Source organism: Loxodonta africana, chromosome 18 (assembly GCF_030014295.1).
Source record: "Loxodonta africana isolate mLoxAfr1 chromosome 18, mLoxAfr1.hap2, whole genome shotgun sequence".
In the NCBI taxonomy this organism is placed as follows: domain Eukaryota; kingdom Metazoa; phylum Chordata; class Mammalia; order Proboscidea; family Elephantidae; genus Loxodonta; species Loxodonta africana.
Window position 1 is genome coordinate 24046829 of NC_087359.1, and position 13846 is coordinate 24060674.

A 13846-nucleotide genomic window follows, 5' to 3' on the forward strand; every position below is an offset into this window, starting at 1 on the left:
ATATCAGACAATGTTCTGCTACTATTCATAAGGTTTTCATTGGCTAATGCTTTTCAGAAGTAGACTGCTGGGTCCTTCTTCCTAGTCTGTCTTAGTCTGAAAGCTCAGCTGAAACCTGTCCTCCATGGGTTACCCTGCTGGTATCTGAATACCGGTGGCATAGCTTCTAGCATCACAGCAACACACAAGTCCCCACAGTACAACAAACTGACAGACACGTGAGGGTTTCAGTTAGCAGCCAAATGCTTATTCACTTGCAACACCCAGGGACTCCTAGTTCACATAACTCATATAATGTAGCCTGAGTCATATGATGAGGTTGTAGTAGGTGATAAGATGTAAAATTGAATTAAGTTTATGGATTTTATACTTACCTGGTAGAATAAAACAATGCAGATAAAGTTTATAGACCTGTAACTGCACCCAGCATATGTTAACTCAGTTCCTTTCTATTACCATAATCATCATCTAGCCAGTATCATCTTGTGTTTATTAAATGCCAGCCATGAACCAAGCACTGTGCATGCAACATGAAATATTTAATTTACCTTCAAAACAACCCTAAATTACTCTGAATTATCAAGTTGGAAAAGCTGAAGCTTATCTGGGATACATGCGTTGGTTAAAGTAACAGCGCTATTAACTGGTATGGATGGGACAAGTTCAGATGGTTAGGACCGTGAAATCCATCTTCCTGCTGGTATGATACATTGCCTGTCTTCCTTACAGCAATTCGAACTGGTTCATTCCAGTTCGATTCTCTGCTGAATATTTGCATTTCCACCCCAGATATACTGAATCAAGAGGAGACCTGGTAGCACAGTAGTTAAAATGCTCAGCTGCTAACAGAAAGGTCAGTGGTTCAAACCCTCCAGCAGCTCCTCAGGAGAAAGATGTGGCAGTCTGCTTCCGTAAAGATTTCAGCCGTGGAATCCCTATGGGGCAGTTCTACTCTGTCCTATAGGGTCACTATGAGTCAGAATCCACTAGATGGCAACAGGTTTGGTTTTTTGTTTTTATACTGAATCAGAATCTACATTTTAATAGTCCCCAGATAAGAACCTTGTTAAAATGTAGATTCAGTATATCTGAGGCAGAAGTGTGGATTCTCAGCAGGGGGTCAAACCAGAATGTACACTTCCTACCCAACCTCTGGTGACCCTGACTCAAGATAACCAAAGATGTTATCTTCTGTGCTAGTGGTTCATAATGAGCTTTTTAGTATTGGATAGTATCATTATGTCTTGATCTAGCTTCCTTGGCTTTGTAGTTCAGAGATGATGCTGGCACGCAATTCCAATGTTGACCCAGACCCCAATCAATGAAAGAAGAATCTCCAACGATGGGTCACTATTATAGGTAAATTTTTAAAACTCCCTAGGTGAAACTATGAGGCCAGGATTGGGATTCCAGCTGATTCTGCCAGACAACTATGACTGCATGAAAGTGAAGGTCCCCCAGATTTTCCTATACCCTGAAGATAAGAGTCATCTAATCCAGTCAACCAACCTCAGAATTACAAACTGAAGAAAACTGTCACCTTGAAGCATCTTTTCTTTTCTTTCTTCAGAATCAGAAATGTTACAAAAGAATACAAAAGAAAGCCCGACAACATAGAAGCTTTGAAAGGTAAAAAAAAAAAAAAAATTAGTTATTATATTGATATTGATTTCCTGACTTTAATTCAATGTGTTTTACTCTTGGTGAGCAAATTCTAGTGGTATTTCAGGTTTGAAGATAGTTATCTGAGCCACCTGATACATTTTCCCTTCCAACTGCATTATTTCTACTATAGAGAAGTTAGAAAAACTGGGTCATTTGGAAATTATATGTATTTGAAAGATATATTGTGCAATACTGGGAAAGCCTAGTCTTTTTTTTTTTTTTCTGGAAATTGAAAATTTTCTCTTGTAATCCCAAATTATTTTAGATACTGTATGTTTTTTATTTTGTGCAGAAAAGTTAATTGCCTCAAAGGATTTTTAACCATATAATAACTTACTATTGATCGTACTCCCATTCAATAAATATTAACATATGAGTCGGAATTGACGCGACGGCAAAGGGTACCATATGCCAGGAAATATCAATGAGTTGAGGAGTTCAAAACGTGTTTGATTCCTTTAAAACCAAGTAATTTTGTTAGTAAATTCCCCTAACTAGGTAGTAGACAAGAATCATCCTAGGTGAAGGGAAGGACAAAACACAATATAGGGGAAGTCAGCCCAACTAGACCAAAGCAAAAGTGAAGACATTTCCTGAACATGACCACTTTGATGGACAGAATAGCAGGGGTGGGGGTCTGGGGACCATAGTTTCCACGACATATAGGCCAACTGGCATAACAAAGTTTATTAAGAAAATGTTCTGGATCCCACTTTGTTGAGTGGTTTCTGGGGTCTTAAAAAGCTTACAAGCAGCCATCTAAGATGCATCAATTCGTCCCAACCCACTTGGAGCAGAACTCCAAAGAAACAAGGAAAATAGTAGGCCAAGAGGCAAAAGGTCCACATAAACCAGAGACTCCATCAGCCTGAGACCAGAAGAAATAGATGGTGCCCGGCTAGCACCAATGACCACCCTGCCTGGGAACGCAACAGAGAGTCCCAGGTAGAGCAGGCGAAAAATGTGGAACAGAACTCAAATTCACATAAAAAGACCAGACTTAATGGTCTGACGAGACTGGAGGAACTCCTGAAACTATGGGCCCCGGATGTTCTGTTAACCCAGAACTAAACCATTCCCGAAGCCCACTCTCCAGACAGAGATTATACTGGACTATAAAACATAAAATAATATTCACAAAGAGTGCTTCTTAGTACAGTGGGTGGCTCCTGTCCGGAGGCAGGATGAGAAGGCAGGAAGGTACAGGAACTGGTTGAATCAACACGGGAGACCTGGGGTGGAGAGGGGGAGTGTGCTGTCACCTTGCAGGGATTAAAGAAACAATAAATAAATAAAACCAAGTAATTTCAAAACAGGATATTTTGAAGGATCCCCAAACCTATTGCCATCAAGTCAATTCCCACTCAGAGCTACCCTATAGAACAGAGTAGAACTGCCCTATAGTGTTTTGGAGGAGCAGCTGGTGGATTCAAACTGCTGACCTTTTGGTTAGCAGCTGAGCTCTTAACCACCCTACCACCAGGGCTCCTTTTGAAGAATATGTTTATGAAAAGGCATTTTGTTATATTTTATTTTGAATTTAACAAGCCAGTGTATTCATACTTAGAAAACAGCCATTCAAAGAATTAAAAAGATAATTCATTGGCTCCGTAATAAAATTTGTATGTGGTTTTAACTGTTGTTTTTTTCCTTATTCCCTATGTCCTTTCCTTCCTTCCTTTCTTTCAACCTTCTTTCCATCCCAGATCTGGCATTTGACATATATGAAGGGCAGATTACTGCAATACTTGGCCACAGTGGAGCTGGGAAATCAACACTGCTAAACATTCTTAGTGGGTTGTCTGTTCCTACCAAAGGTAAGAGATTTTTTTTCCCAAGTCAAGTAGACAAAAAATCAGCTATTAATATAAAGTCCTTCTGATAATCACAAACACAGATATCAAGGGAAAAACTGGAACTTTACCTATATTATTATTTTATAGAGATATATTTGAAGCCCTGGTGGCACAGTGGTTAAGAGCTCAGCTGCTAACCAAAAGGTCAGCAGTTTGAATCTACCAGCCGCTCCTTGGAAACCCTATGCGGCAGTTCTACTCTGTCCTACAGGGTCACTAAGAGTCAGAATCTACTTGATGGCAATGGGTGGTCGTAGTAGTTAAAAGCCGTTGCCATTGAGTCGATTTTGACTCATAGCTACCCTATAGGACAGAGTAGAACTGCCCATAGAGATTCCAAGGAGCGCCTGGTGGATTCAAACTGCTGACCTTTTGGTTGGCAACTATAGCTCTTAACCACTATGCCACCAGGGTTTCCGGTAGTGGTAGTAGTACTAGTAGTGGTAGTAGTAGTGGTAGTAATGGTAGTAGTAGTATATAATTAATTTGTATATATGGAATTTGAATAGTTCATGATAATTATTTTCATGGTCATTAATTATCATTTAGAAATCTCTGGGTGGTGCAAACGGTTAAGCGTTCAACTACTATTCAAAAGGTTAGCTGTTCCAACCCATCCAGAGGTGTCTCAGAAGAAAGGCCTGGCACTCTGCTTCCAAAAGGTCAAAGCCATAAAACCCTATAGAGCAGATCTACTCTGACTCATATGGGTTCATTATGAGTAGGAATCAACTACAAAGCAACTGTTGTCTTTGGGGGGGTGAGGGAAAGGGGCATGGTTAGCATTCCAACTTGTATCAGTTAACTCTTGCTACATAACAAACCACCCCCATACTTAAGGGCTTAAAACAAAAACGTTTTATTGTTATTGTTTCTCACAATTCTCTGGGCTGGCTGGGAAGTCTTTCTGTTCTGGACTGAAGTGGCTGGGACTCGATTGTTTAGCATGGAGTCACTCATGCGTTTGGGGCTTCAGCTGAGACAGCTTTGCGTATCTGTCCATGTGGACTTTCATCTTTGAGGAGGTTAGCCTGGGATTCTTCACCCAGTGATCGCCATGTTCCCAGCAACAAGAGAGGCCAAACCACAGTGTGCAAAGCACTTTCTAGCCTCTGCTTGTATCAAGTTTGCTAAGATCCTACGGGTTATATAAAAAACAAAAAACCAAACCATTTGCCATTGAGTTGATTCCAGTTCCTGGAGATCTCATGTGTGTCAGAGTATGATTGTGCTCCCTAAGGCTTTCAGTGACTGATTTTCCAGGAGTAGATCAACAGCTCTTTCTTTCAAGGTACCTCTGGGTGGACTTGAGCCTTCAACCTTTTTTTTGGTCAGGAGCTGAGCATGTTAACTGTTGCACCATCCAGGGATGCATTGGTTATAGAGCCAAACCTTAATGTAAGGGGTGGCTAAAGAGACTACCTCTTGATGAAGCCTTTTTTTTTCCATGTACCACAAAACTAAAATGGAAATTCATAACGTCTGAATTATATAATACCTTAAAAATAAAATCATACACTTAAAATTGAATTAATATTTAGGTTTTTTTATTTTTAATTTAAAAAGGTCTTCATTTAAGCATTCTCCTGATTTTAACTTCTCATCTTTGTTATAGGTTCAGTCACCATTTACAATAACAAACTTTCAGAAATGACTGACTTCGAAAATATCAGCAAACTTACTGGAGTTTGCCCGCAATCCAATGTTCAATTTGACTTCCTCACTGTGAAAGAAAATCTCAGGCTGTTTGCTAAAATAAGAGGGATTCTACCACAAGAAGTGGATAAAGAGGTACAAAAATATGTTGGGACTAATACATTGGTCAAAATGAGATTATTAAGCTTATTTTCACTGAGTTTTTTTTTTTTTTTCATTAAATTATCTGTGCCTAAAGGATTATATAAATGTTGGACAAGAAAATCCAATTTAAATCCAAGTTATATATAACTTACAATGTGCCAAGCATTATCTCTAACTGTAAACATACTAATTCATTTGTCCCTCATAACAACCCTATGAGGTAGTTCCTATTATTATCTCCATTCTACACATGCAGAAACTGAGGTTCAGAGAGGGCAAGTAATTTGACCAAGATTATGCAGCTGGTAAACATGATGTGGTATTCCAACCCAGGCAGTCTGGCTCCAGGATCCCTGTTTTTAATCACTACACCTTACAGCCTTATATTCATAAATTAAAGTTACTTCCACCTCACACAAAGTCATGTAGAAAGTTTACAGCATTCCCTCAGGTGGACCCCAGCTTAGGTAAGAATGAGAAAGTGTCAGAATATTCATCGGAATCTTCTAGAAAGTGACACCACTGGTCATCTAGCAACCTCTTGCTAGAAACAGAGAGCTAATGCCGGGGAGAAATGTAGAAGCCAGAAGGAAGAAAGGAAAGAAGGAAGTGAGGGTCGGAGAAAGGGAGGGAGGGAGAGAGGGATGAATCTTGCTTTATGATATAAATGTTGTCCTTTGGTTAGGTAGAAAGAGTTTTGCTGGAATTGGAAATGAAAAATATTCAGGATGTCCTCGTTCAAAACTTAAGTGGTGGACAGAAAAGAAAGTTAACCTTTGGTATTGCCATTTTAGGAGATCCTCAGGTAAGTGGAACTAAATTTACAGGCAATTCAAATTTTTTAAAAAAATGAAACTTTGTTAATAACTCAAACCCTTTATTTGCAAAGAATATCTATGATATTTATAGGAGAACATTAAAAATGAGTAAAATCCTAACCATAATACCTTTCAAATGTAGATAATTGATAGTTTCTTTATTGCTTCTGGAAGAAATTCACCTAAAGAGAAAAATGCTTTTCTATATATCTCTCCTCTGCAGATTTTCTTATTAGATGAACCCACTGCTGGGTTAGATCCTTTTTCAAGACACCGTGTATGGAACATCCTGAAGGAGCGTAAAAAAGACAGAGTGATCCTCTTCACTACCCAGTTCATGGATGAGGCTGACATCCTGGCTGGTAATTGTTGGTTTCCTTTAGTATGGGGATGAAGGCTTTAGAGATCTAAGAAATTCGGATTGGTATCCTAAACAGCTGTACCTTTACTGGTGACAATATGAACTAGGATCAGAGAGTATTACTCATTGAGTGCGTTCCATAGAATCTGTATCACTGTGATTGCACAGGAACTTTATCTGCCAAGAAGCACACAGATGGTAAAGCAAGTGACAATCTATATTCTAAAAGATATACGTTTACTCAGAATTGAGGTAAACCAACTTGATAACCAAATAATTTTAATATATTTTCCTTTAAAACATATAATGTGATGATTCGCAATATTAGAAAATATACCCACATAATTTAATATCCCTCATGGGTTGGATGGTAAAACAACAGCCTAAGAGATATAAATAGGATTGTTGTTATATGCCATCCAGTCAGTTCCAACTCACAGCGACCCTATAGGAAAGAGTAGAAGTATGTCTATTTCAATGAGCCCTTATTAAGCTATGTATTTGAAACTGTCAAAGCTCCTAAATTAAAGTTGTCATGTAATCCATTACCTGTCTTTTCTCAGAAATGAATGGGCAACTTCCTAACACTTTCTTCTTTGCTTCTTTCCTTTCAGATAGGAAAGTGTTTCTCTCCAAAGGGAAGCTGAAGTGTGCAGGCTCTTCTCTGTTTCTGAAGAAGAAATGGGGGATTGGATATCACTTAAGGTGCGGCCACTTGAGGAGGCTGAGAATAAATGAGAGCTGGGCTTGAGTAAGGCGCAATGATTAAAGCAGAACTTTACAACACAAAAGCAAATCTTTTATTATTATTATTATACCCAGATGTTTGTACATATGTATGTTGTGTATATTGTGTGTATTATATATAAATATATATATATATTTAGTTGAGAATATAAGAGAACTTTCTAAGCATTGACACATAGTATTTCACACGCTCATTATCTCTCATCCAGTATATTAATCTGGAGCCCTGGTGACATAGTGGTAAAGGGCTCGGCTGCTAACCAAAAGGTCGGCAGTTCAAATCTACCAGCTTCCTCTTGGAAACCCTATGGTGGCAGTTTACTATGTCCTATAGGTTTGCTATGAGTCAGAATCGACTCAGCAGCAATAAGTTTTTTTTTTTTAGTATATTAATATACTTTCTTAAATGGGCTCCTTACTTCCACCCCTCACCCTAGAACCTCTACTTCTTTCTTGTTCTTGCTCTTCTTTCCTTCCTCTTTGTTTTATTATCATTATTTTGAATGGTAGCATATCCTGTTGTTTATTGAGTAATTCAGAGGTATGATATTCAGTATTATTTTATTAAAAAAAATTTTTTTTGAGATAGAAACTTTTGTTACTCTTACTGTACAGGTAAAAATATAAGCTCCCTAGATTAATAAGTGGTAGAACCAAGAATTGAGTCAGGATATTTTTAACTTCAAAGTCTAGTATCTAAATCCATGTTTTAAACTACTTTTTAATTTATATATGATTGGTTTGTTTTTCTAAAGTACAGCTCTGATTTATATCATCCATACTTTAAAAAGAAAACATATGATGATAACAAAAAAAAAATTCTAGTGCTTCCATTAAACCTACCAGAGTCCAAACTACTTAACCACGGAATGCTAGAGTAGCCCAACCTATCATGACTCCTGTCTCATTTGCTCTTACCCAATTCAATACATTTTTGTAGTTAAAATGCCCCATCATGGTCCACATTTTGCCTTTGTTTGAGGTATTTTCTAAGTCTGGCACAGCTTCACTGAACTCATTTCCACTGTTTAAGTCCTAAAGAGTTAATGTAAATGCCACCTCTTCCTGTAGACGTTATTAAGATTCCAGCTCTGTGTAAGCTCCCAATTCCCTGATTTCCTAAAGCATTTTGTTTGAATTTTCTTCTTGGGAATCATTAAAAATCACTTATGAAGTGGGAGTAGTAATTCCTAGTTGTGAGTAAATGTTATAGAAAAATAAATGAGATGATGACTACCATATTGCATGGCAACATAACATGTTCTCAAAACATAAAAACAAACAATGCTAGTTAGGATCCCTGGCTAATTCACAAGTCTCTCTGGCTGCTCCTAGATAGTAATTTGTGTATTTACTTCTCCTTCTAAACCAGAGGTCAGCAGACTATAGCCCAGGAGCTGAATCTGACCCACTTCCTGTTTTTGTGAATAAAGTTTATTACAACGGAGCCATGCCTTTGGTTTACAAATTTTCTATGACTGCTTTCCTGTTACAATGGCGGAGTTGCGAAATTGCAACCAAGACTTACAGGGCCACAAAAAATCTAAAATATTTACTATCTGGCTGTTTATAGATAGTAAACCATTCTTTTAAACCGTAAGCTCCTGGGAGAAGGACACTGGGTCCTGCTCATGAAGTCTTCTGTAGCCCATAACAAGTCCTTAAAGTGAGCATGAAATATTTCTTGAATGGTTTTTGTATTTTATGGTGACATCAGGGAGAACATCTCAGATATTTTTTGCTTCATTCCCACAGTGGATTTCACTGGTTCTAAGTATGGCATATATTCTTGTAAGTTTGTGCATACCTTATGAGTAAATGGAATAATTTCGACTTAACCACTGGGCAAATAACAATTTTTTTGAGAGCTCGTTAAGTGCAAACCTCATTATTATTCAATTCTTAGAACAAGTCTCTATGCTAGTATCAGTATTCCAGTTTACTAATGAGGAAACTGTTTAGACAGGCTAACACATTTCAAATTGCAAAACCACTTTTTAAAGCCAGGTCACTACCTATATTTTTACCTACTGTATACTCTATAACCTTGATTTATAGATTGATTTTGCAGAACTTGTTAAATGTTTTTCTACAATAGGAAACTTACCTGGGGGTGTTTTTGAATGGATAGACTTATTTTTCTCATTGATACTCTGTTCTTCTTCAAAGTTCTATTGTTAATATTACAAAGGAAGGGAAAAATTAGCCATCGTCCAAGCCACACCAACATTTATCCATCTCATAACCCTGTTAATCTATCTTATAGCCCTGTTTTCTTTATAGCACTTATCTGTTTGTTTATTGGTTTTCTGCCCATCCCTCCACTAGACAGTCAGTCAACTCTGCAAGAACCAATTATTCACTATTGTACCTTCAGCAGGTAGTCCGATGCTTGTCACATATTAAGAACTCAATAAATTTGCAATGGATGACTACATTGAATACTGAGCATCTTTTGCTCCTATGTCTATCCAAAGTCCTCTGTTCTTGCCTAATACAATCCTCTTATTTAATTTTCCTTGAACATTATTTATCTTGTATAATCCTGATCTTTGCTGTTTTGCACACCTGGTGTCCCTACTCAGTAGCTATTCTTCTTTAAGGACATGATCAACACTGATCTTCTCAAGGTACCATCCCTGGTTAACCTGGACAGTTTTTCTGATTAGCTCTTTTTTTTTTTCCCCACCACATTTATAGGACCTGATTTTTTGTCCTCTTATTTGATGTTCACATGGCCTATTTCTTACATTAGGTTTTAAGTGATTTTTTTTTCTTTGTCCCATAAACACTAGTAATTTTTTTTCATGGTATTGGGGACTATGTCAAATAACATATGCCTTTCTTTTGAACACCAGTTTGCAGGTGAATGAAACGTGTATTCAGGAAGAAATAACAGCACTTATTAAACAGCACATCCCTGATGCCAAATTATCAGCACAAAGTGAAGGAAAACTTATCTATACGTTGCCCTTAGAAAGAACAAATAAATTCCCAGGTAATGTACATGAATACCGTGAAATGAAATATGTAAATAATATTCATAATAATAATGATAATTACTATAACTAACATTTATTGAGAGTATAATATGTGTCACATATTTGAAAGATGGTCAAAGGAATAGTAGAGTAACTGGACTGTTTTATCTATATGGGGAAATATTATTTTATTCTAATAGTTGCATTGTAATACCTGGTCATTTTACAGAGTTTCTTTTAGTCTTTCATTTGCCTTGCAGTGTTTAGAAGAATGTTCAAGTATTCATAACTATACTTGTTGCTGTCGAGTCAATTCCAACTCATAGTGACCCTATAGGACAGCACAGAACTGCCCCATAGGGTTTCCAAGGAATGGCTTCATTGTTGTTGTTAGGTGCTGTCAAGTTGGTTCCAACTCATAGCAACCCTGTGTACAACAGAACAAAATGCTGCCCAGTCCTTTGTCATCCTCACGATCGTTGTTATGCTTGAGCCCATTGTTGCAGCCACTGTGTCAGTCCATTTTGTTGAGGGTCTTCCTCTTTTTCACTGACCCTTTACTTTACCAAGCATGATGACCTTCTCCAGGGACTGGTCCCTCCTGATAACATGTCCAAAGTATGTGAGACGTAGTCTTGCCATCCTTGCTTCTAAGGAGCATTCTGTTGGTACTTCTCCCAGGACAGATTTGCTCGTTCTTTTAGCAGTCCGTGGTATTATGTTCAGTATTCTTTGCCAACACCACAATTCAGGATTGGCTAGTGGATTTGAACTTCCAACCTTTTGGTTAGCAGCCAAGCTCTTAACTACTGCACTGCTTGGGCTCCTTCATAACCATATATGAATACAAATAGTTGAAAACTTCTGGCTTAACCACTATGTTAAACAGAGCCATGATATGGCTATTTCTCTTGATATGACTTTTGCCATATTTTGGGGTTTTCAGGTGAACACATAAAAATTTTCTAATTTTGTCTGTCATTCAGGGAAACTTCTCCCTGATAATAGCATGTTATGGGGGCACAGTCGTTAAGAGCTATGGCTGCTAATCAAAATGTCGACCATTCAAATCCACCAGCTGCTCCTTGGAAACCCCATGGGGCAGTTCTACTCTGTCCTATAGGGTCCCTATGAGTCAACTTGATGGCCACAGGTTTTTGTTTTCCCATGAAGGGTAGGTTGAATGGTTGAAACAATTAACCTTGCCATGTGGGTGGTTAACAAAGACACATAAATTACCACACAAAGCCTTTCAAATGTACATTTCATAATGGCAACACAAGTGTTCCTTAGAACCAACAAGGAAGTTGTTACTTAAATCTTATTAGAGCATTTTAGTAGTAATTATAATTTAGAGAAAGTCTGTGAAAGACTTAGGTAGAATGAAGAAAACCAAAACCCAAAACCAAACCCACTGCCATGGAGTCAATTCCGACTCACAGCAACTCTATAGGACAGAGTAGAACTGCCCTGTAGAGTAACCAAGGAGTGCCTGGTGGATTCGAACTGCCAACCTCTTGGTTAACAGCTGTAGCACTTAACCACTACACCACCAGAGTTTCCAATAGAATGAAGAGTAAGACATAATACTTACTAGCAGTTTAGTATTCTTTTCTACTTTACTGGATACTTCAACAAAGAGAAGCTTTTTTAACTTTTCCTTTCTCCTGGTAGAAGCCTCAGGTTGAAGCCCTGGAACTTCTGCCAACACACTAGGATTTGGAATTAGATTTTTACTTAAACTTCATTTAATTAACCACTGTAATTTAAATCTCTACAAGCAAGGACATTGTTCATTGCTATATTAACAATGACAACTGATACAAAATACTTTTGATGAACTAAAAAATGACTGGAGACAGAATTGCTGAGAGGGAGTATTTACTATCACAATTTCTTAATTTTCCCAGAATACGCCCTAAATCAATTCCTCATTCTTCATCTGTGAGATATTGTGAATTTTTTCTTCCATTGCCAGAAGCAGAAATTTTAAAAATGACATGTGTTGTGTCCTTCCTTTTACAGATATTTTCTGAACTGAAGAAGATTCTGCACCATCCAATTAATTCTTTAAAAAAAAAAAGTTCTTTTCCTTTTTGTTGGTTGGAGTATAAATGACTCCCATTTGTATCTGTTCTCTGGAAAATACTCTTCAATTAATTAGGCTTAGTGTTGAAGAAATCAAAAGTTCTCATATTAGTAAATTTTTATAAGCAATTCAGAGGAAAGCTAAAATGAAATCTTAATAGAAATGCAAATGAATATAAATACTTGATCATAAGAAGGTAATATTTGGGATGACACCTGATACAAATTGAAAATAATATATAGAATTTGAATAATAAAGTTATTTATTATGAAATTTTCAGTTTTTCAAATGTGCTGCATGTATCACAAGTATAATTTCATATATTTGCCCTTTTTCATTTGAAAAACTGTTCTCAGCTCACTTGTATTTTTTTTGTGTGTGTTTATTTGCTGCTCTGTGTGTGTTCTTTAGAACTTTACAGGGATCTCGATGTCTGTCCTGGCCTGGGAATTGAGAATTATGGTGTTTCCACAACAACTTTGAATGAGGTGTTCCTGAAATTAGAAGGAAAATCAGCCATTGATGAATCAGGTAAATAAAATCCATGAAAACTCGTGTAAAATTTAGTATTCACAACCCCCAATGTAATATATATTTCAAGAAGGCTCTGTTCCACGTATGTGACTACAAAGTCTGTGGCCATTTTTAGACAAACCTTCATCAAGACACAATGTATCCTTGTCACATTTGTTACTTCTATTGTCAGGATTGTCTTGCTATCGAAGATTGCCCTTTTACTTCTAACCCAAATTCATTGTCCTTATCTTATCCTCAGCCCACCAAGAGAAATTTCAGACTAAACATTTATTCTAAATCTCTCTCTGTAAGCACTTTGTGAATAACTGCCTTCTAGCCTCCATGGTTTCTGATGAGAAGCCAACTGTTAATCTCATCAAGGATCCCTTGCGTATGATGAGTTATTTTTCCCTTGTTGCTGTTCAGATTCTCTTTTTGTCTTTTTAAAAATAATATCCTATTGTGTTTTTGGTGAAGGTTTACACAACAGTTTAGGTTTCCATTCAATAATTTCTACACAAGTTGTTCAGTGACATTGGTTACATTCTTCACAATGCACAAACATTCTCATTGTTTCCATTCTGGTTGTTTTATTTCCATTAACCTAGTTTCCCTGACATGTCATTGGCTTTTAACAGTTTGGCTATGATGTGATTAGGTGTGGATCTCCTTAAATGTGTCTTACTTGGAGTTAGTCGAGCTTCTTTAAAGTGTAGATTATTATTTTTCATCAAATTTGGAACACAGCCATTATTTCTTCAAGAATACTTTCTGACAATTTCTCTCTTCTCCTTCTGGGACTCCTATTATATGTATGTTTGTGCTTGATAGCATCCCACATTTCTCTGAGACTGTTCGTTTTTGTTCATTTCTTTTTTCTTTCCATTCCTAATACTAAACCCAGTGCCATCGAGTCGATTCCAACTCATAGCAACCCTATAGGATAATCGCAATTTATCTTTTGTCATGTTCACTGATTTTTCTTCCACCAGTTCAAATGTACTGTTGAGTTC

General features: G+C 37.2%; 1 protein-coding gene across 3 annotated transcripts in view; it reads left to right on the forward strand.

The window, feature by feature from the left end:
• The window catches only part of LOC100663640 (ABC-type organic anion transporter ABCA8), a 117355-nt gene that overhangs the window by 72586 nt on the left and 30923 nt on the right, over nucleotides 1-13846 (forward strand). For 2 of the 3 annotated variants that reach the window (XM_010596996.3, XM_023556954.2), the window contains 8 exons: nucleotides 1571-1629; nucleotides 3372-3482; nucleotides 5137-5312; nucleotides 6007-6126; nucleotides 6363-6501; nucleotides 7115-7205; nucleotides 10106-10245; nucleotides 12729-12848. In XM_010596996.3, coding sequence (XP_010595298.1) covers nucleotides 1571-1629; nucleotides 3372-3482; nucleotides 5137-5312; nucleotides 6007-6126; nucleotides 6363-6501; nucleotides 7115-7205; nucleotides 10106-10245; nucleotides 12729-12848 — 956 coding nt within the window. The remainder of the gene's footprint in view (nucleotides 1-1570; nucleotides 1630-3371; nucleotides 3483-5136; nucleotides 5313-6006; nucleotides 6127-6362; nucleotides 6502-7114; nucleotides 7206-10105; nucleotides 10246-12728; nucleotides 12849-13846) is intronic. The other variant, XM_023556955.2, reaches the window with a different exon arrangement.